Source organism: Felis catus, chromosome D1, assembly GCF_018350175.1.
Source record: "Felis catus isolate Fca126 chromosome D1, F.catus_Fca126_mat1.0, whole genome shotgun sequence".
In the NCBI taxonomy this organism is placed as follows: domain Eukaryota; kingdom Metazoa; phylum Chordata; class Mammalia; order Carnivora; family Felidae; genus Felis; species Felis catus.
Window position 1 is genome coordinate 32,257,845 of NC_058377.1, and position 24,025 is coordinate 32,281,869.

General features: G+C 42.1%; 2 protein-coding genes and 1 long non-coding RNA gene across 4 annotated transcripts in view; 1 reads left to right on the forward strand and 2 right to left on the reverse strand.

Moving 5' to 3' along the window:
• LOC123380411 (transport and Golgi organization protein 1 homolog) overlaps positions 1-24,025 on the reverse strand; it is a 207,520-nt gene that overhangs the window by 82,547 nt on the left and 100,948 nt on the right. The gene's annotated exons all lie outside the window — the stretch shown is intronic.
• LOC105260155 (protein shisa-9A-like) overlaps positions 1-24,025 on the forward strand; it is a 48,566-nt gene that overhangs the window by 18,790 nt on the left and 5,751 nt on the right. The window contains 9 exon segments of the mRNA XM_045038560.1: positions 18,092-18,180; positions 19,239-19,305; positions 19,469-19,607; positions 21,363-21,464; positions 22,148-22,208; positions 22,315-22,350; positions 22,431-22,498; positions 22,623-22,717; positions 23,726-23,802. Of these exon segments, the coding sequence (XP_044894495.1) occupies positions 18,092-18,180; positions 19,239-19,305; positions 19,469-19,607; positions 21,363-21,464; positions 22,148-22,208; positions 22,315-22,350; positions 22,431-22,498; positions 22,623-22,717; positions 23,726-23,802 (734 nt within the window).
• Positions 1,146-9,612, reverse strand: LOC123380427. Its single transcript, XR_006586171.1, has 3 exons — positions 3,577-9,612; positions 3,135-3,323; positions 1,146-1,773 (listed from the first exon to the last, which is right to left on the reverse strand). It is a non-coding gene; the product is annotated as an uncharacterized LOC123380427 (long non-coding RNA).

Consider the following 24,025-nt stretch of genomic DNA (forward strand, 5'->3'; position numbering starts at 1 on the left):
CATTTATATGAAACCTCCAGAACAGGCAGAACCAAGAGACATAAGTAGATTTAGTGGTTGCCAGGGAATTGGCGTGGGAGGAATTGGGATATGGGCTTTCTTCTCAGAATGATAATAATATTTTAGACTTAGTGGTAATAGTTGTGCAACATCAGGAGTATAAAAAAAGCCACTGGATTGTCCATTTTAAAATGGTCAGAATGACGGCTTTTAACTGTTGTCAATTTCACCTTTTTTTTTACATTTTTTTCATTTTTTAGTATGTTTTAAATATGAAATTTATTGTCAACTTGGTTTCCATACAACACCCAGCGCTCATCCCAACAGGTGCCCTCCTCAATGCCCACCACCCACTTTCCCTCCCTCCCACCCCCCATCAACCCTCAGTTTTTTCTCAGTTTTTAAGAGTCTCTTATGGTTTGGCTCCTCCTTCTCTAATATTTTTTTTAAAAAATAAAAAATTGAAAGCTTCAAAAAATAAAAATAAAAATAACCAAAAAGGAGCATTTCAAACATAAAGAACAAGAAAAACATGTGCCTGGTTTCCATAAGATTAAAGTCATACAGCCTTGCGGATACTAAGACATGAGATAAAGTCTGTAACTTTCTGGAATGTCATTGGCCATGATGATTTATGACACTTCATGTGAAAAAACATATGTAGTCCTGCACTGACTGTTCCTTCCTCAGGGAAGTCTGTTCTTTGTGAAGATTTTGTATCCTGGGTGGCTATTTTAACTTGGGCTTAAATGAAAGTCTTCTCCCTTCTCTCTAAAATTAAAAAAAAAAAAAAAAAACAACTTTTATTCACTTTGAATCAACATAGTTGTTTTGTAGTGTTGTTCAACTCTCCTATTTCCTGGTTGATCTTTTGTGTAGTTGTTCTATCCATGATTCAAAGTGGGATATTGAAATCTCATACTGGGAAGTATACTTTTGAATAAAAAAGGAAAGTTTAGAGTAATGACGCTGCTTTCCTTGGTGACCTTTTCCCAAAGTATCGTCCTAAACTATTTTTTTTTAATTTTTTTTCAACGTTTATTTATTTTTGGGACAGAGAGAGACAGAGCATGAACGGGGGAGGGGCAGAGAGAGAGGGAGACACAGAATCGGAAACAGGCTCCAGGCTCTGAGCCATCATCAGCCCAGAGCCCGACGCGGGGCTCGAACTCCCAGACCGCGAGATCGTGACCTGGCTGAAGTCGGACGCTTAACCGACTGCGCCACCCAGGTGCCCCGTAAGCAGAAGCAATACAATGAAAACAAAGGTATAGTCCCCCAGAGTGGCTTCTTTGCAGTGGGAATATGCATGTTGTGCTACCTCCTTGCAGCATCCTTTCCTGATTTTCTAGCTGAAGGGAGTTTCTTTTCCTTCTGAACTCCTTGTCAATTTACCGAGGACCTTCCTGATTGCATTAAATTGCTCCTTCCTCGATCGCATCTCCCCTAGGAGTGTTTCAGCCCCTCTGAGGGTCGAACTTTGTCTCAGTCATCCTTAGCTCCAGCTTCTTGCTCAGTGATTTTCATTCTATGGACTTTTGATAACATTTCAGAATACACGTTCAGAAGAAACGTATCATTGCTATTTGCCCAAAGAGTGGTTTTAAAAATGTATTATTTCACATGTGGTTTAGAGTATGGACTGTGGAGCTGGGGTCAAGATGGCAGCATGGGAGGGGCCTGAACTCACCTCCTCCCATGAACACAAGAATTCAACAGCTGCTTATGGAACAATTCCCTCTGAAAAGGATCTGAAAGATAGCTTAACTGTGTCTGTAAAATAAGGATAAAAGGACAAAATATATGGAAACAGGAGAGGCAGAGACACAGTCTCACAAGAAACCCCACTCCAGGTGTGGTGACCCACAGTCAGGAGGATCTCATAATACAGAAGTTGTCCCAGAGGACTGAGGGGATTGTGAGCTACCTCAGGCACCCCAACTCTTGGGAACTACATGGCAAAGATGAGCCTCCAAGCATAGGGCCTTCAAAAAATAGGACTTACTTCCTGAAGTACTCAAGGGCTTCTGTTGAGCCGTGGTGTGGCTCACTCCTGTCTTGTCTTCTTTGTGCCTCCCACACCTGGCATTCTCAAGGATACCTGCTCTTTGAATGCTCTTTAGGGTTTTTTGTTTTTTAACTACAAGCCTATTCTCAGGCAAAAGCAATAGGCTGAGCCATTTGTGGGAACTTATAATGGCAAACACTTCATGGGAAACCTCCAGGGAACATGTGCTTTGAGTTTCCTAGGAACCTCCTAATTCCAAAAAATATTTCTATTTTGGAGCCTCTCAGAGGCTAAGATTTCCTTGCGGTGATAAATGGCCTACAAGGTAGTTAAGCACTCTCTATGGATAATTTGTGTTTTAGTCTCACAAAAACACATATGTCTGACTCTATTACTGTGCCCATTTCACAAATAAGGAAACTGAGGCTCAGAGAGGGATGATATTACAAAAGTGGCAGTTCGTGGAGCTGAGATGAAACCTTAGGCCTGTTTATAGACCCCCACACAATGGGAAGAATTCAGGCATCAGATGGACATCCTTTTACCATCTCTCCATTCTGTGAATGACTGAGACTGGAATCCCATAGGAGCCTCTGTCCCAGGGGCTCCTCTCCCATGTCTTACCCAGTCGCACCCAGGCCAGGCAGCTCCAGTAGGTTTCTGGTGCTGGGGGCAGGAATATCATCAGTTGGTCCCCATGGCTGAGGGCCCATGTATCAGAGAGGATGCTAGCCACTTTCTGGGAGAGATTAATCATTCTTCCAGAGCTGCATTTGTCTTCTTCTCCTTTGGCATCATTGATTATCTCATTTAATCTCTTCAACAACACTAAGAAACGGGTACCATTAACATCTCCATTTGACTGATAACAAAACTAAGGTTTTAGCTAAGCAGTTTCCTCAAGGACATTTGATTTTAGTGACAAGGCCAGGATTTAAACACAAACCTGTTTGGCTGCCAAGCCTGTGTTTTTAGTCACTTGCTAGAACACCTCTCCTGTGAATTTGTACTTTCTAGGGCCAGGCATGGATGGGGTTTGAATCTCATGATCTTTGGTTATGAAACAGACACCTTACCAGGGGGTCTTTGCCAACATTTCAAAGTTGAAAAACTTTTTTGGTTTTACCTTTTCAAGTTGGGGCCTTTGGTTTAGCACATCCTTTATCAAATTAAAGTGTGGAGAATTGTTTTGCCTCGGGTTTGGAGTCAGAAAATTTGAAGGTCCAAGTAGCAGTTTTTCTCTTTGGTCCTCATCAGGCACACCAGGTCACAGAGAAGATTTGAAACCAGCTCCACATTTGTCTCGGGGAACCACCTAGGCAAGTTGGAGAAAAGGCAGTGAGTGTGTCGGTACGTGTCTCAGAGAGATCATCTTTGAGGTCCTAGTGCTGCGAACGAATCCATAAGGTCAACAATTTCTTTATGAATACAAACAAGAGTCAGACTGCTGGAGAGAAAGAAATTGAACACAAATATCTACCGACTTCAACAACAGACTCTCTTAAGGGACTTGAGATATTGGGAGGATGGGGGAGCTGTTGTCTCTGTCTCCTCTGAGAACTGCTTACCTTTTGCAATTTCGATGCCAGCTCTGGGGCAGGAGGAACTTTCCCAGACTTGGAACAAACCAAGTACTGGATCACTTTCATTGGCTCCTAGGCCTAAAAGACAATCTCCTTTGCCTGTGGAAGGTGGGGCTTGGGGGCCGTGAGGCAAAATGAAACAATGAATATATCTTGACTTTTAATAGTATGTCAAGAGAAATAGGCCACAGACTATAGTGCCAGGTGTGGTAGACTTTAAGATAACAGACACAGAAGTTGAGTAAGATTTTATCACAAAGTCTTGCACTGATGAAAGAGATTGCTCATCAGTCACAAGAGCACTGAGCCCTGAACACTGAACCCACAAAAATGTCAGGGTTTCTTTTAAAAACTGTCACATTGAAAGTCCTCTAGATATTGTCCCATAAGACTGTCTCATAACAAAGTTTGTAGCATTTAGATCGTGAGTGGAGACCTTGTGATACTCAGCAGAAGAGGGAAAGGTAGACCTTCGAGTCTCGAGTTAGCAAAATCTAAGAAGGTTATTTAAAAGGAGGTATTGATAATATACATTTCAAAGCAGTCCCAGTATTTAACAAAATATCGAACATGTATCCTTTGTTGGAATTTTAACTTCATTTTTCTAACTGTGTGATGTGTAAATTTATCTGTTTCAGGTGGTTGGCCTTCTTCTTCCCAATTCCCATCCACGTTTGCAAACATAGAAAAGAGTAAACAATGACTGCTTTGGGTTATTGATAGATTTATTCAAGTTCTAGAAACTCAGGATTAGTGATTTTCATTTGATGATACTGGCATATCATCAATGTACTCAACATTAGAACAAAAATACTTGTATCAAATCATGAGAGTTCAAATGCTGTTATTAGCTTCCTACTGTCTACAATACGAACAAATTCTTTAGAGTAAGGTCTGGTTAGATATAGGTTCGGTTGCTTCAACAAACACTCCCAGTAATTTATTCCTTCCTTCCTGAATAGTCTGGGCATATGCAGTCCATAGCTGGCTTAGCAGCTCCACCCTCTCAGGGACTCAGGTTCCTTCTGTGAAGGTGCTCCACCACCTCTAGGGTAGAACTGAGAGGACTCAGCATCATGTCCACATCCAGGAAGTGGGAAGTGAAGGTGGGAAAGGGGAGGACATGCCTCTAGCTTCAGAGAATAACCAGAAAGTTTTCCATATCACTTCTGCTCACATTTCATTGGTCTGAACTTAGTCGCCTGGCTGTACATAGCTTCGTGAGAGGCTGGGAAATGTGGTCTTTCTTTTTGAGTGGTTATGTGTTCAGACAGAAATAGGGCATTCCATTTCTATGAGAGAACTGAGGGCATGACTATTGAGTGACCACTAACAGTTTCTGTCAGGGTCTACCCCTTTGATTAAACAACTGTCCGCAAATACACACAGAGCATCATCCCCACACATAGAACATTGTCATATTCAAGAAATATAACCCCCAGGTCTCCTAGAATGACTACATCTGGGTCAAAATTTAGTATCTCTTCTTACTCCTTGGTTCTCTCCATTCAGTAGGGATAGAATTCCTATCTGACAAACTATAAACTAAAGCATGAGTTATGTCTAGTCTCCAGACCAACCAATATTTATCCCTGGAGTAGGGTATTGCTATAAAAACTCCAATACTGGAAAGAGAAGAGTGAATAATGAGGTAACATAGGTCCCTAGCAATGATCCAACTCCCCTAGGCATGAATTATGACAGAACCCTGTCCTGGCACTCTTTGGGGCCTCAGTCCATTCAGTAGGTCCTGATTCTGCTGTCTGGGAGGCGTTGCTTCTTCTGCTGTCATCTTTAGCTTTTGTCTTTCCCTCTGGAACATTCTTTCATGTTCATCATCCTCTGTGGACAAATCTGAGGTGGATGTTTGGAAGAATATACCCTTCTTGAGGACAGGATGGCTTTTGCAGCCCACTTCCTGCTGCGCAGAAAGGGGATCATAAGGATTGTATTAGAGGTCAAACTAGTCTATGCCTTATTGACAATGGCGTTACAAGAAAGGATATGCTCTCTCCTCCCCATTTTCCTAGGCTATGGTTTCTTTTGCAAGCAAATTCCCTCAAACATTTAGGCTTCTGGTCTACTTTTATGTCTGTCAAATTCCATATGTAAATAGTCATCCTGAAATATTTTGTTCAGGCATAGTTTTGGGGCCTGAAAACTCTGGTCTTCTGTGTAGCTTGTTCTGGGATTTACCAAGTCTCCCTACTAAATCAATGACAGCTATTTTGCACTTAGCCAATTTACCTTGAGTCAGCCATATTGGGGAGGTGACTGAGAAAGGCTTGGGTGTCCTGTCCTGCTTAGGCTACCTATTGAAAGCCACTTGTAATTCCTTCAGTTTGGGGTGCAGAAGTTTTTGCCTCTCTCAGGCTTTGGAGGCACTAGTCACTCTCGTTGCCGCCAAATTGGATTGTCATCTACAGGCAGAAAGAGCTTCCTTAGAAGAGCTGTATACCCTTGAATCAGTGCTGGCAGACTGGCTGACCCTAGCCTGAGATCTGTTTGTGGCAAGTTCCTGGTGAAAGTGGCAAAATGCATCCCACAGACACCACGTTCCAAATATTACGATTAATTTCTTCTTGAGTTTCAGGTTCTGATGGCATGTGATCCGCCATGAGAATGATCATAGACAACAGCTTAGTGTTTTGTCACAACATAAAAACTGTCACCAGACTTGCCACCAGACTGTAATACCTGTGCCTTCCCACCTACTGCCTGCCCACCAAACCTATGCCACTTATGTTGGGTTCTAAACTATCAGCCACTCCCTTCTTGTATCAAATTCTGTAATAGTTTGGATATAGAGCGGGTTGCTCTAACAGGGGTATAAATAACCGTGGCTTCGACAAAATATGTATTTCTCTTTCATGTAACAGTCTAGGTATATGTTCAAACCCACAATGGTTACCCTATAGTGTCAGATACCCAGGATTCTGTATGGTTGCTCTGTGGTTCCTTACTGACAAGGTCAAAGATGACTCAGCACAGCAGATCTGTTTGCAGCGAGCAGGCAAGGAAAATGGGGAGGGGAGAGCATATCCTTTCTTTTAACACCATTGCCCATAGCACACCTCACTTCCATTTGCATTCCGTTGACCATAACTTAACACTTCCTGGTAATGTAAAGGCTTAGTCTACAAAGCCATGTACCCAACTAAATATCAGGAATTCTCTCAATATGAGAGAAGGTGGGAATGGATGTTAGGTGGCAACAAGCAGTACTGTTGACAAGTCAATAATCTTGACTCCACTCTTCACTTCCCAGCCTCTCCTCAACATATGGTCATCTGGGTTCTGGCCTTCACCTCCCAGTTGTATCCTTCCCACCAAGGTCATCCTGTCGTAGCTCAATGCAAGTTGTCTCTTGCCCTTCTCGATCCCACTGTAGCAACTGACCCATTAGACCTCTCCCTCTCTCCCAACCCCAAAAGCTAATCATCAAGACCTCTCACTTGTATGTCTGGAAACAATTGCCTCATCTTCCCACTACTTCCAGTCTTGCGCAACTAACATAGGCCAGGCCACCACCATCTCATGCGCAGCCTTAAAATTGGCCTGTTTACTTTTCCTGCCACCCACTTCCCTTTCACGTCAACCCATTCTCCATCTCCAATCAGAATGATCTTTTAACAATGAAAGCTCAGCAATCAGTCAGTGAATGATTGAAATTCTTCAATGGCTTCTCAGTACTTTCCGGAAAAAGCACAGAGTTCTTTACTGGTTTGCAAGGCCCTGCAGAAACAGGCTTTGGTTACTTCTCCAGCTTCATCTCTTAAAAGAAGCCTGTATTCTCTCCTCACCTTTTTGCTCCAGGTATACTGAAGTACCACGTATGTATCTATTTCCCAGGTCCTCTTGTATCTCTGGTGGCTGTTACTCTGTTTCAGGCATTATCCAAAGTCATTTTCACACATTGGAATTTTGTTCATTTATCTCTTTATTTTGGTCTTTATTTGCTTACTTATTTATAATTTTTGATGAATAAAAATTTTATGTATTTGAGACTTACAATGTGATAGGTTGATATATGCATACACTGTGAAGTGATAACCACAATGAAACTGGTTAACATATCCATCACCACCCATAGCTACTTTGTTTTTGTGGTGTGGTTAGAATGCTTGAGATCTGCTCTCTTAGTCAATTTCAAGTATACGATATGCTATTGTTAACTGTAGTCAACGTACTGTACGTTAGGTCGCTAGAACTTGTGCATCTTACAATGGAAAGTTTGTACGTTTTGATCAGTATCTCCCCCTTTTGCCCATCCTCCAGCCTCTGGTAACTACCCTTCAACTCTCTGTCTCTACAAGTTTAACTTTTCTTTAGACGAAGAGTTCACACGTGCATGAGATTATACAATATCTGTCTGTGTGCGTCTGACTAATTTCACTTAGAATCATGTCCTCTGGGTTCACCCACGTTGTCAGAAATGGTAGAACTTCCTTCTTTCTTCTGGCCAGATACTATTCCACTGAATGCACAGGCCATTTTTCTTTATTTTGATGGGCACTTAAAGTTGTTTCCATATCTTGGCTACTGAATAATATTGCAATGAACATGGGAGTACAGATGTCTCATTGAGATAGTGATCTACACCCAGAAGTGGGATTGCTGGATCATTTGGTATTTCTATTTTTAACTTTTTGAGAACCTCCAAACTGTTTTCCACAATGGCTGTACCGATTTACATTCCTGGAAATAGTGCTGAAGGGTTCACTTTTCCTCCACATCCTTGCCCACAGTTGTTATCTTTTGACTTTTGGAGAATAGCCATCCTAACAAACAGGTGTGAGGTAATAGCTCATTGTGGTTTTGGTTTGCATTTCCCTGACAATTAGCGATGTTGAGCATCTTTTCTTATACCGGTTAGCCTTTTGTATGTCTTCTTTGGAAAAAGTCTATTTGGGTCCTTGCCCACTTTTTCACCCTGTTATATGGTTTCTTTGCTGTTGACTTTGGGAAAATTGTAAGAGGAAACTTTATTTAAAATGGAAGTGTTGAATTACTCTATTGTATACCTGAAACGAATGCAACACTGTATGCTAATGAACTGGAAAGAAAATAAAACCTTAAAGAAAATGGAGTCAGGGGGCCAGAAGGGGGAAGCTCACAGGCTCTACCACGTGTCATTTCCTGCAGACCCACTGGAAGGAGACATATCTTGTAAGCTGACACTACTTCAGCTACTGCTATACTACCTCAGCAAGAGGAAGAAAGGTCTTTCTTCTTCCCCCATGATGGCCCAGCTGATGACGGTCACAACTTAAGCAGTGAAAAGCCACTATACTTGGATCTCCCAGTTTACTCCAATGGACTTTTACTATATCATAGCCCTCCCGATTTCTTCCTTTCCTCTACAAAAGTGTTCCTCTCCTTTGTTCTCCAGACTTGCTATAGCTTCCTTCTCCCAAGGGGCAGTTCTCTGCTATTCCTAAAGAAGCCATTTTCTTTTCCTGGTAACATAACTGGTAGTTTTATTTTTAAGGTTAACTATTCATGTGAACTCCTTATTTGTTTTGTATATTAACTCTTTCTTGGAGATGGTCTGCACATGTATTCTCCGATTCTGTAGGTTGCTTTTCCATTTTGTTGATGGTTTCCTTCCCTTTCCTTCCCTGTGCTTTTTAGTTTGATGTGGGCCCAATTGTTTAGTTTTACTTTGACTTCGTATGCTTTTGGTGCCAATCCCAAAATCTCATTGCCTAGAGCATAGTCAAGGAGCTTTCCTCTTTGATTTTTCCTAGACGTATGATGGTTTCAGGTGTTACATTTAAGTCTTTAAGCCATTTTAAGTAGATTTTTGTGTATCATGTAAGGGAAGGGTTCACTTTCATTCTTTTGCATGTAGATATACAGTTTCCCAACAGAATCTAATGAAGAGATAGATTGTCTCCTATTCACCCATTGCTGGGGGTCACCTTTGGGGAGTCCCTTTGAATTTTTTTTTTCAACGTTTATTTTATTTTTGGGACAGAGAGAGACAGAGCATGAACGGGGGAGGGGCAGAGAGAGAGGGAGACACAGAATCTGAAACAGGCTCCAGGCTCTGAGCCATCATCAGCTCAGAGCCCGACGGGGGGCTGAAACTCTCGGACCGCGAGATCGTGACCTGGCTGAAGTCGGGCGCTTAACCGACTGCGCCACCCAGGCGCCCCTGGGGAGTCCCCTTTGTGGCAGCTCATTTCTGAGGTTCACAGACACCCATACTCACTAAGAAATAAACAGACACCACAAGCACAGAATCACACCCAGCCTCACCTGGGAACACAGGTATGGGGCTTATGAACAGATTCACACACAGACCCACACTGCAGACATGGCCAGTGACACCCCGAGGAGAACACACACACACACCCACACACTACACACGGTAAGACCCAAGGGGCAGCAAATTCACACACATAACTAATATATACACGTACAAAACCCAGACATACATAGACACTCCCATAGGGACACACATGCCCCCAGATATGTACATAATGGAAGGGGCTTTTTTTTTTTCAACGTTTATTTATTTTTAGGACAGAGAGAGACAGAGCATGAACAGGGGCGGAGAGAGAGGGAGACACAGAATCGGAAACAGGCTCCAGGCTCTGAGCCATCAGCCCAGAGCCCTACGCGGGGCTGGAACTCACGGACCGCGAGATCGTGACCTGGCTGAAGTCGGACGCTTAACCAACTGCGCCACCCAGGCGCCCCCATGGAAGGGGCTTTTGAAAAGCCATGGTCACGCGGGGCGTCCTTTGTGAGCTATCAGGGTTGAAGGCAGCTGATTGGTGGAGAGAGAGCATAAAGCGTCTGAATTGCTATGGCAATGCTCAAACAGGTGAAGACTTGGAGGAAGAGAGATCTTCGTCTGCTCCACCTGTTACTGACAGTCTACTTAACTGGCTACTGTGGCCTGCTCATCTAGTGATTTACTGACCTGCTGAGCTACTAACTTGTCTGAACCCTCCTCCCTCCCTTCTTGTACTTGATCTGATCCGGGTACTCTCCCTGACCCCCTTCTTCTCCTGCCACACCCCCCTCCCCAATCCCATCCCTATTTAAACCCCGCCCCCCCACCTCACCCCCTTTCCCACCCCGTCCCTTCCCCTCCCACCCCCACCACCTCCTCACCCCCATCTGCACCTCCTCTCTGGTGCCCAGGCGCCCCCTGAAAGGACCAGAATATGACGGTTCGGAAGCTATTTTTCTATATCCTCTTACTCGGGTATGCCGGTTACCCCAAGACAAATGTGAGTACACATCCGACATCAGTGACTTCTTCCTTTTGTATTTATTTATCTTTTTCAGACTGTGGTTAAAAAACCAGCTTTTTCATGGAGTCCTTGATGAGAACTCAGTTCTTTGGCAAAACCCATTAAGTCAGGGCAAGGTTTCTCGACCAGCATGTAGGGGTTCTGGCCACACCTGTCCACATGAAGTTGTGGATCCTGTCTGGGCCACTTGGTCCAAAAAGAGTAGTGTTGACAGGATGGAAACCTGAGCTTCATAATGTCAAGAAAGAAGGACATGGGAAGATACTAAAAGCCACTGAGATCTTTGTCTTAAATAAGGGGCTCGTATGATGTTTGAATTATACTTCCTTAAAATCATTTTTAAAAATGTCAGAAACTCGATTGAATAAGAGCCATTTAATAGTATTAATAGTATTTTATACTATTAGATGACTCCTGGAAGGCCTGTCAAGATTCTTCTTCAAGCTTTGTAAGTTTAGAGTCCCTCTTATACGTAGTTAGTTTTCCTATCAGCACGTTGTTCACGTTTGTGAAGTTTGGTAGCCCTGGGAACCGTGGTGTCCGAAGTGTTGGTGTTGGAAAGTGAAATGTGGTTTGTGCTCTGTGCTTCCTGGTTTGTTCGCTTTTTGGAACTTGTGCATCAGCCCTCTCCCTCTGGTCTTAGAGGCTGCCCCCAAGGACTCTGTGTCCAACCAGGTAGCTGACAAGCTCAGCGTACGTGAAGTGGCCTCAGCCTGCTTGGACATTTATAATAAGAAAATCACTAGGAGTGATGTGATCAGGAAGTGAATGCATTCTTGTCCTTTCTTTAGCCAACTATGTGCAGAGTGTTGATTTACCCAAAGCAAAAAGGGTCTTGAATGTCCTTAGGATTGTCCAACTATAAAGAAATACCTGGTTGCCAGTGTGAATGTTTCGTTCTATCATTTAAAAGCAAAACCTGTACTCCCCAGAGCCTGAGACAGAGACACAGGGGACACCCATAGAGAAAAGTAGCTTTCTTGAGATTGGCATGCACCAGATTCTCAGAGAGGGATCTGCAACGTCCCAAGTCAGGAACAACCTAAATTGAGGCAGAATCCTCTCACATGAATACCTCCAGGCCCAACAGAATCTATTCTGTCTCTTTTGAGTCTACGAAGGAGGAAATTTCTTGGTTCTGTTTATTGCAATTTCCCCCTTCTACCTAGGCTGCATCTCATAGATCAGTTCAGCTCTCTCTCCCTCCCTCATTTCTGAATTCGTGCACAAACTAACTTGTCTTGCATTTCCTACCTCCACCTGGTCATGACCATTGTCTGTGGGAACCAAGTGTTACTGGCTCCCTTGGATCTAATCTAGTTAACGGTAACTAATCAAATCAGCATACAGATAGCTGGCAGAGGTATCAAGAGTGCCCAGGACTTAGGATGTTTACCATTCATGTCAAGATGGCCTCTGTCTTTTGATCCCCATGATCACTGTGCTGACGGCCCCTGGTCTCTTGCAGACACTGGCCACTCAAAGACAGTGTGCATTTCCCACCAGGACGCAATTTAGTGACCTCAGTTCTGAGAGCTGAAGATACAAATGGTACACATTTTGGAGGCTACTTTCTAGAGAGGTTTATTGGCACAAAATTGATTGATTTAGGTGCAACACTATGAAATAGGAACTTGAATTGGTTGTATTGGCTATTTGGAGATGTGTGTTCAAGTAACTTAAAACCTCATAGATTTCATCAAAATAGACAAGATCACCTGATTATGCAAATCTTTATTTAATTCAGAAATCTGACAATTTGGGCTGTGATTCAGATTCAAAGTAAACCTTGAACGTAAAACCTTATGGGGAGCCTGGGTGGTTCAGTCAGTTAAGCATCTGACTCTTGATTTTGGCTCAGGTTTGTGAGTTTGAGCCCAGCATCAGGCTGTGTGCTAACAGCGTGGAGCCTGCTTTGGATTCTCTGTCTCCCTCTCTCTCGTTCCTCCCCCGCTCTCTCTACTTTCAAAAATAAATCAACATTAGAAAAAAGAAAACCTCAGTGTTTTTAGAAACTCAACAATAATGTAGAATTTATTTTTGCTGGAATAATCCCATATTATTATAAGAGCAGCTGCACATCTCTCAGTTATATCCATATCTGTAAACATCGGTCTCTATAACAGTCTCATTTGAATCTCTAGTACATTTTCATTGTTACTTTCTCCCATCCTTCCGTAAATTTTGGGGTATTTTTGGAAATGTTCCAAAGGATTTTATCCAGGTACTTCATGAATGTACAACAGAAGTCATTTACTTCTTGTCTACTAAAAGGGTAAGGAACAATGAAGCCATCACCACAGTAAGATCGTAAACACAATCATCACTCCTACAGGTTTGCCCCTGCTCCTTGGTAAGCCTTCTGTCCTCCCTCTCCTTCAGGAGGAGGCATTGGAGAGGTGTGCTTATAACCTCCTGGAGGCTGGTTGAAGGTTTATAAAAATGATTCTTGGTGACAGATATTATAAATGTCTTTGCTATTCCTCATTATCTCAAATATTATTTCAGCTTGTCCATATTTTGGCTGACCATTTCCGTCTTGGCTCTCGTGTCTTCGGAACTCTGTGGAAGCTTGCCGTTATTACTGCCACCGTTGCAATTTGTGCATGTCTTATTTACCTCTGGAGAGTTGTCCTTGCAGTGAGTATACTAAAATACCTTACAGATAGGCTTTTAAGCATAAGTAAGCAGAAGTTTTTTGGTAAGCACAAATTTTTTACTAGACCATTTGTATGCACTCAGTACTTCAAATTTCCCTTTAAGCACGGCATTCATTGCATCCCACAAATTGTAGTAATTCCAACATTCATTATCATTTAGATGGACATATTTTTACAATTCTGTGAAATGTCTCCTTGACCCTCTTCTTTTAGAATTTCTCTAGTCTATCTCTATTCTCTATCTTCTATTAGAATATCTCTCATATATTTTGTAGCTTTTCAGTTGTCTTTCTATTATTGATGTCTAGCTTACATATGTGTTCTGAGAACGTATTTTCTATGATTTTGTTGACTTCAAGTGAAGGTGTATTTTATGACCCTGAATATGGTCTGTGTCAGTGAATGTTCTATATGAGCTTGAGAAGAATGTGTATTTTTCTATTGTAGAAAGTGTTCTACAGATGGTCATGGATCTAGGTGATTGGTGATGCACTTCAGTCCAACTGTGTTCTTATATTTGAATATCTTTATGCTCAATCTGTCAATGACTGATAGAGGGTGTTGAATTCTTTCAGCTCTAATAATGTATATGTCTACTTCTCCTATCAGTTGTATCAGTTTTTGCCTCATGTATTTTGGCACTCTGTTGTTAATGCATGTACATTAAGGATTATGTTTTCTTGGAGAATTAAGCCTTTATTATTGACCTCAGTATCTCCAATAATTTCCCTTATTTTGTACATGTTTTGAAGAACAATTTAATTGTTCACAGAATTCTAGGTGGATGGGTTCTTTTCTTTTAACAGTATAAACATTTCATTCTTCTTGATTGCATCGTTTCTGAATTCTGAGTATTTTTTGTCCTGGTTCCTCTTGGGTAAGGTGTTATTTCTTCCATCTCCCTGCAACTCCAGCCCCCAACACTACCCCTTAGCTTCTTTCAAAATTCTTTGTTTTCAATTTTCCCTTGATTGAATAGTATATGTCTAGGGATAGTCTTGTGTTTTTTGTTTTGTTTTGTTTTGTTTTGTTTTGTTTTGTTTTGTTTTTGGTTTGGTTTGGTTTTTTTGGAGGGGGGTATTTATCCTGCTTGAAATTCTTTGAGTTTCCTGAATCTGTGGTTTATGACTATCATTAATTTTGGAAAATTCTCAGTCATTTTCACTTCAAACGTATAAGTAGGTATTCCCATTTTGTGTATGTTACACCTTTTGTCATTGTCACACTGGTCTTGGATTTTCTCTGTTGTATTTTTAATTTTTTTGTGTGCGTTTCTGTTTTGGGTGTTTCTAGCTGACATTTCCTTCTGCTTGTTGAGTCTTTCCTCAGCTGTGTTGTGTGTGTTAATAAATCCAACAAAGGCATTCCTTATTTCTGTTATGATGTTTTGGATTTCTAGAAGTCCTTTTGGATCCTAGAGTTATCGTTTCTGTGCTCACATTCACCACCTCTTCTTGCATACTGACTACTTCTTCCATTAGAGTCATTATCCTATTAATCAGAGCGGTTTTACATTCCCAGCCTGATTATCCCACCATCTCTGCCATAGGAAGTGTGATTCTAATGCTTGCATTCTGTGTTCAAAATATGTGGTTTTTCCTTTTAGGGTACCTTGTTAAGTTTTTTGGGAAGCTTGGGGTCACGTCCGTGTCTCAAAAAACTGAGGTGAAGGCTTTTAGTGTAAAGTTTTGTCTTTACCTAGGTTTTAGGCTGAGTTTACTCCCCTATGAGACAGGAAGGAGGAAGAGCACTGTAGTTGAGTATTTCCCTTCATCTGTATTGCTTGTCTTCAGAAAAACCCCATTAGGCTTTGGAGAAATAGTTTCTCTGGAGGGCAGGTCTTCTAAGCAAGAACAGAAGAGCATGAGTTTATTTATAAGTGGCTGTTTTTCCTCTTTTCCTGCCAATTTAGAAATCTTTCCCTTCAAAAAGAAAATATGCATATTAAGTACTTGTAAGGCCATCTCTCTTTCCATTTCCCCTGCTTAGGAAAGGAAACATGTGACATTAAAGGACTATCCATGGTTTCCTGTTTGCCCTCCGTAGATACACTTTCCTATAACAACATTTTCATGACTCACTTTTTGATACCATGATGATATTCCAATATCCTGGCAAGATGTTGCGGCCTGCTTCAGCATCACATCATCATTCAAAACTTTCAAATAGGGATATACGTCCTACAGATCAAGAAAATGTGTCTTTCCCTTTTGTTAAAGTAGAGTCTTGCCTAGATTTTATTGAGCTCTAATTCATCAGGGGATGACTTGGGTCTGGGTGTTACTGGACCACCCAGACCAGGTTCTCCAGTCTCAGTGTCTTACTAATGAACACTGATCGAAAGGGAAACAAAGCAGGTGGCGTTTATTAGAGATAGGTTGTATACAGCGGAGCCACCGAGAAAGAGGAATATCGCTCCCCCAAAGGGTGGTGTGCCAGGCTTATAAAGGCACTTTTCCAAAGGGTGAGGGGCTGGGAGTGGGGAAGCATCCTTCAGTCCCACAGTCATTATCTTAGGGTTGTTACTTTTCAGTGGACACAAGACAATCACAGGATGTCTTTTTCCATGGTTGACGTGCTTTTAGTGCTCCTAGAAAATAGAAATCCTAGTGCAGTCAGGCTTTAAATTGTTATGTCTACTTTTGCCCAGACAACCATTACTCCCTAATACCTGTTCTCTCTTTGGTTCACTTTTCCAGAAGTCTCCAGTATGGAAACTGTTAACCCTTGCCTTAGACCAGTGCCTTTACAAGAATTAAGTTCCTCTTGCTTTTCTTATACCTTCTCAACGGGAGCCCTTTTTGCTTTGTTTTTGAAATGTTAGCCATCATTTCTGTTGGTGCCTGTGCTTTTGCCCTAGCCATGTTCCACTCTCTTTCTCATCTGATGATGTGTTTTTGGAAGACCCTCTGTTTTTAGTGATCTAGGAAAATCATAGCACCTGACATGTTGTAATTGTTTATTGATTCGGAAAGCAGCCAACCCTGTGTAACATTTCAGAAAGCTTTCTAGAGAATGAAAGAAGCGTGTCTTCATACAAAGGTTTTCCTTTTCTTTCCTTGCCGCTTCCTTCCTCCTTCCCATCCCTTCCCTTTCCTTCTCGCCCTCCCTCTCGTCCCCCTCCATCTCTCTCTCTTTCTCTATGTCTCTCTCTGTCTGTCTCTTTCTTCCTCTCTCCCTTTCTTTTTTTCTTTTTTTGGCATTTCAAATGATCCTGGGTTCTGGACTTCATTGTGGATATTGGGTTTGACTACAAGAGAAAAAAAATCAGACAAATATTTTATTTATGTATTTGTAAAACTGTCCGCCTTATGCACTGACAGAATTGAATATTTTGATATTTATTTAATATAATGTAAATCTACCTTTTGGTCAAAATAAGCTCTGAATCTTTATGCTTTTATCAGACATGGTTTATAAAGAATCATGAACTAAATATGAAATTCTACTTTTTTATTATATTAATGTTATGCATTCATTATGCTGACCAAAATGATCATTGTAATTTCATTGGATGACATTTCAGTATTTTATCAGGAAGAATAAGTTTTTACTCTTACTATGTTTTGACCTCAAACTTAATTTTGTTTCTTCCTCTCTCAGACAGAGCCTCCAGTATATCCAGGTAAGATTTTAGGTTTGAGTAGTCTTTGTAATTTTTTTTCATTACTCGTGTTTGGTGTGGGTTTTAAGTTTTTAACTAGGGATAAATATGGTGACTTCTGATGTCTAATTGACTTGTTAACTCTTGAAAATCTTTCTCTTCCCTGATAGAGGCTAAGGGACAATGTGGAGGGATTTGCCTCTCTTAAGACAAGAGACCAGGGGAGGAAAACAGCACAGGAGGAAGGAGAACAGAATGAGTGTAATTTTGCATAGAAATGATTAGGACAGAAGTGATGATATGAGCCAGAGGTGTGGAGTGAGTACTTTGCCATGACCTGGCTTTTGGTGAAATGTGAAGATGAGAAAACCCTCTTTGAGTCTGTCAAGAAGCCTAAGCTTAGAGAAGAAGCCAGGTATTGCCAGGCAGGGTGTGTGTCGCAGGAGAGGGTTAAACCAAGGTTTTGAGTCTGAGGTGGAGGGAGCCATTCATGCCAGGGGAAAAGTGAACTTGATGCAAATGGGGGACAATCTATTCTGCACGGACCCCATGGACTGTGGTGATTCTGTGGTGCTGTCTGTTGAGAGGCAAGGTGGCTACCTGACACTTAACAGGCCCTCAAAGACTGGTTGGTGTTTATCACTGTAAATGCAGCGGTGGTGGTGATGAGAAGAGTGATCTCGGGGCATGAGAGCTCTCACATTGGGCCAGTGTAAGAGGAGTTTGCACTTTGTGTCTGTTAGAGGAGTCAGTGTTCTAGAGCTTACATGTATAGGAATTTCAGTGAAATGAGGTTTCTTGGGTTTAAAATGCTGCTGAAACTTGCTTTCTTCAGGCACAATGAGAAAGCTAAAAAGTTAGTTACACCCATGTGTCAGATCATGTGTCTGTGCTGCTAATACAGTGGGATTATTTGATGTCACTGGTTTGGTAACAACCTTAAAAATTGTTTTATCTCCTTTTAGTTAATGTACAGCAAAAAACTGCAAAGAGCAACACGTTGGAGAAAGAAAACACAGAGCTGGCTGAAGCAATATCCATGTGGGAACAGAAGGTAGCATTGCCCTTTCAAATATTTCTTGTGACTTCATTTTGATTAGTTTTACCTCTTGTAGTTCATCCTACTGACCTATTTCATGTGTTCTATATATACTTCCAATTCAAGACAAGCTTCACAAATGTAATAAAAAACTACCTTTTTATTTGTGAAAGGAGTCACACATCAGACATAGGCTTATCTATCACGATGCTATTTTTGAATTCTGATTCCTTTTTCATTTGTTTTGTATATACATCAATGAATTAAAGATACATCTTCAAGAAGCTAAGAGAGAAAGTAACATTCACTCTGCTGAAGCTCTTAAGTTGAAAGTCAGAATCCTTTCTTTGCCTGGATTGCGTTCTAAAAACACAAGTAAAATTAAGGAATTGTTATGACTCATTCAACATGTTCTGTTGAAGGAGAACATCAGAAAAGTTGAGCACTTCAATAAAATTTTAAATGACACCCTTCAAAGTGCACATGCTACCTTGCAATCAGAAAGAGAGAGAGAGAGAGGAATGTCAAGAATCGGGGAGTGCTAAGAGTTGGCTGCTTTTACTGTAATTTGACTTTGGAGGCTTTTTGTTCATTGGGTGAGGTGAGCATAGCATATTCGCTTGCTGTTTACCATAGTAGAGAGTGGGCCTCTGGGAGACAAACCTCCATCTGCACAGCTGGCATTTCACTAGGACCACCATGAGGAGTTTGCTATTTCAAGGACTAGGAAGTATCTTTTATTTTCACAACTAGGTCATTACCACATCATTCAGACCTGCCCTCCAAGATAGGGAGAAAATCCCCCAAGATAGTTGAGAGATGAAGGGCAATAGCAAATTGTATACTGCCTTCTTCTCTTAATGCTCAACAACGTTCAGTGTGCATAGAGGAATATTCTCCTAAGAAAGCCATTTGTGAGCCCTTTGACTGGAACTATTTTCCATGTTCTTTGCCTTCTCCTTGTTGTATTTATGCCCCAGGATCTTTCTTTGTTGCCATGCACAGTCCTGTTGCACTCACATTGTTGTGCGATCATTATTTCTTGAATGTATTTTCTCATATGTGTCCTAAAGTCAGAAGATGCAAACGGTCAGTTGGAGGAACTGAGAGCCTGGAGGTCCAATAAACGTGCACTGGAAGGTATGTTGTCTGTTGGGGAGAAATCCCCATATGGTGGCAATGACTTTGCATTGGGAAGGGAAAGAATGCCTTCTTGCCTTCACACTAGTTGCCCTTTTCCTGTCACCCCAAAACCAAGTCTCAGGTCATATGCACATGCACAAAATAACCATTTTTTTTACAGCAAGGATAAAGGACGTGGAAGACATTCGTAATGCTTTGAGTTCTACTAAAGCAATCAGGGAAGAAACAGCCAAAAGCCTGAAGGAGAGAGGAGACGTCCTTGATGAATTCTATGAAGAAAGAAAAATGGCTACAGCAAAGTAAGACGTTCATGTGATAATGGTCCCGAGTACTGTTGTATGAATGAATGTGGTGGCCGCTATAGATAAATATATTTCTTCTAGAATTGGATCCAGAGTATTTTTGCCAAATGCATTCAGGAGAATTGTGCCTGCCCTTCCTACCTTGCTTCCTATAACCTGCATTTTCCTTTCTGTCCTTAGTGCTTGTCACACATTCTTGTGTCATGTACTTGGGGTAGAAGAGGGAAGATACTGGCATTAAGCACACTGATAACAGGATCCCCTCTGGATCCATTTACATTGGCCTATAGGTTTCAATCCCATCCCATTGTCTTATCAGCCGGGAATTAGGTGATCTTTGTTCAGCACCAGACTTGGGTCAAACATATTTAGGGAACACATTGACTTATCTTGCTGCAGAAACCATGGGAGTTTCTTTCTAGACTGTGGGTTGGGATGGCATCAGTACTGCATCTCTTCATCCAGTCTGCAAGGGAGACTCGTATGAAATGTGTCTTCATGGGTTCATTAGAAATTTGGTGCACCAGGTGCATGTTTCTTCTTTGGTCCAGTATTTCCTTTTGTTCTCAGGAGGAGGGCCTTTAGAGCCCCTCATTCACATTGAAAAGGAAATGCTTCCTTGTCTTCCCTGGAGACTCAGCTTCTGTTAGTCCTTTCCACACCCGGGGTGGAGCCTGCTCTGTCTCACTGGCATGTTGTTTTTGTTAATTTGTAAGCTCTTTGTGGGAGCAGGTAGAGCACCCTGACCACCTTTCTATCTTCACCCCCTTACAACAGAGCCTCTACATTACAGCCCCCCCAGAAAACATTTGCTGAAGGACTCCCTGAGAGGCCAGAAGGAAATGCATGTACCTTTCTCTGTCTAGTGCTTTTGTGTCCACTACTAACAGTCTTTCAGTTTTGCATGTGATTCTTGAGTACATCCGGTGCCAAGTTGAAACCCTTTAAAGCAACACCATGGACAAAATAGTCTGAGGGCAACACAGCAAACCAGCCTTTCTAAGCATTTCCCTTTGCTGCCTTCACTGTCAATGAACTGAGTCTTGTTAAATTAGACTGAGTCCATGAAGTTGATAGTTTTCCATCTGAAATCTGTTTCCTGAAGACAACAGCCTGACTGTGGGACAGTTCACACCATGTTCTATTTCAGCATATATTGCCACTCTAAGATTGGCCTTTCCCTCCACCAGGATCTTTGAAAGAGTGGGCAGGGGTTGCACTCCTGAACCTTAGTGGTGTATGGGAGTGATTTGCAATGCTGGTGAAGCCATATCCTGGAAGGCTGTCTTTCATGCTCAGTGTCTGTGTCAGGGTACAACTTCTGGACTGAGATTCAGTGCACTGCCCCATGGAGGTGTAAGGCAATGATGATCCCCTGCCTCATCCTAATGGGTACAGTTGGTCAGGCACAGGTTTTCACACTGACCTGAAATAGGCCTTCTCCATCTCAAACAAAAGACCAACTCTGGGAAGGCACAAGGTGCAATGTTATTTGATGACTTGACGATGAAGGAGTAGAAGCAGAGAACTAGAAAGGCGGCTCTGATTGTAGGCCACTTGGCAGCAGACGGAGGTTGAATGTTCTCTACCATTAAATGGGGTCTTCATTTCTCTGACTGTGTTGTCAGTCTGTGCATCGTTGGGGGAGGGGATAGGGATATGTGAATCTAGGCTTTAAGAGAGCTGAGAAGGAAAAAGGCAGAATTTCTGGACCTTGGCTACTGGACTATGTATGTATCTTTCCCATCGTAGGAATCTGGATATGACAAACTGTGAACTAGTGGCAATGAAGAATCAGATGGCAACTGCAGAGGAAAATCTGAAAATAGCTACAAGGGACATAGACAAGTGCAAGTGAGTTCAGATACTAATTAGCAGCGGCTCATGAAACCCCTGTTCGTTTCTTAGTTCTAACCTTTGTACAATGGGTAGACTCCATGAATATAGTAATACAAACACAAATTCAGAGGACGTATCCGTAGAGAATTAACAGATAGGAAAAGATAAGTATTAGAAAGAATAAAACAATTAAGCTACTAAACATTTCTGGGTCTCCAGCATTGACCTGCCCATGTAGAAACTTCATCCATGCCAACGTTCCTGAGGGGTGGTGTCAGTTGTCATAATCTAGAGGAAAGCAGTGTGTCATAGGATGAAATCCTATCCATCAACAAGGTAGTACCATCTGATGGTCCTGGTCTTTGCAACCCTAGGAAACCTGGTGAGTACACAAGTTAAAGGAGAATAGAACTTTATGTTGGCTTTATGATGAAAGTCACTTGTCACATGATGAATTAGGGCAAGATTGCAAATGGAAAAGAATTCTATGACCTCTGAACCCTACGGGCATGGAATAATGAGTAAGGAGATGGAACAATAGCTTTGGTTCTGTACATTTATAATTGTGTGAAAAGTGTCTCATGTGAAAGGATAAATTGTATTGGGGAAAGATATGAGGATGACGGGAACATGAGCAGATTATTTATAATCCTACCTAATATTAGGCCTTATTTGACGAAAACAATTGTATCTCACAGACAGGAAATTGAACAAACACGAGAACAGCTGCAGAAGGCAGAACTCACCTTCACACACCAGGTAACGTGAGTTCTGCCTGACATATTGAACCCTTAGTACCTCATGTGGTTGAGTGTAGTGGCCCTTGGAATTCCCAAACATGGACTTTTCATTGTTGCTTTTTCAGGTCGCAGTTTATGAGCGTAATGCTGCGGAAAACTGGGTAAGTGTTTTCCTTTTTCCTCCTCTCTCTTTGGTGCACAGTCTGGCACGACTGAAGGTGGATGTGTTTTTCTCCCCTAGATCAAGACTCAGATCTGGGAGATGAAAATGGCGGGACAGAGCCGGGAGATCGCCCGCTTGAAATACAGGTGTGGGAGCGTGACATGAGTTTTTATGGGTGTTTTGAGGGATGACAGCGGTGCCGTTTAGTGTGTAGTCAGAGGACGTGGCATTGCAACTCTTATGGAAGTCCATTCTTTTTCTGTATCCAAGACTGGTTGGGATGGAAGGAGAGAGGCTGGTTGAGGCATACAGGAGGTGGAGACCAATGCCTGGAAGTCCAGAGATGCAGAACGCTCCGAGGAGAGGTAAGGAGCAGGTGGTGATGTGCAGCAGCCTAATTTCTGTGGCAGAGCCTTTTCCTGTGGGTGATCATCGTGTGTCCTGGAGAGAACCACAAACACTAAGGACAGCAGGTGGTCTGAAGGGGTGACAGAAGGGTGTTCTCCTCTGGTACTGCAAGCAGTGAGGCACTTGTCCCTGGGACTGTTGGAGCTCATGCCCCTCCTCTGACTGTGACCCTCCCACCTCCTCTAGCATCCCCCTGTCTGAAGAGCCTGGAAAGGATGATAGGACAGGGGCCTCATCCTTCTTCCCACCCGGACTCAATGTGAAGACTTTAGTTTATTTGAGGAGAAGGTCATTTATTGACTATTTTTAATGTTCCTTTATTTTTATTGTTGTGAACTGTAGACCTACATTCCTGAATCCAAGCTCCAAATGGCTTCGCCCTCTGATGTTATCAGTGCACCTCTGCGGCTTCACTGCTAAACATCCATAGTTTTCCTTTACTCCTTAATATAATATCAGTCAAGTTCAGTTCCATTCAGAAATAGTTACATAATACCGGCTCCCACGTGGAAGGCAGCTTATAGATAAGCTGAAAGACTGAACAATTTGCCTGGAGTCAGAAGAAACACACCCATGCTCTTCTGTGGAGGGTTTTTTGATGTTATCCACCAACTGACGCTCTCGTTTTAATTTTTATCTGAAATGAGATGCTGAGTTATTACCCCTCATGTGTATTGAGAAATGGCTGTTTTGGTGACGATTTCCTGATTTCTCTTTGAGCTGCCCTGTTGAAAGTTATTTGACTAATTATGAAGAACATGAGCCAGGACCCTATGGTTTCTTCATTAAGATATGATGGGATAGATCTCCCCCTTATCACTGGGGTCAACTGAGGCTTGTGGGTTACTCTCTGCCTCTCCTCCTGGTCCTGAGTGTGGGCAAGAGTTTAACACGACACAAAATGTGGTGTTTGTGTGAATTCTGCACAGTCTACTAAAATCAGAGTAAACCTCTATCCCTTTTAGAGCCTTCAGCCGAAGCTGGTGTCACTCCCATGAGTCACAACTACAAGCAGTCTACCAACAATGCCGAGAAGGACAAGGTAAATGCTGTGGACATTTTCAGTTGTAAGTCTGTCAGGAAACCCTCATTTGTGGAACAGCATGCTCTGCGGCCTTATCCCTGTTTTGTGTGTTGTGTGATATGTCTGCCTGTTTATATTTTCCAAATGCACAGCCTTCACCCAAGAGTCTACAGGCTGCTTTCTTTTCAGCCTGTCATCTTTTTTCTGGTCAGTTTAGTAGCCAAAGGAACTTAGAAGTTGA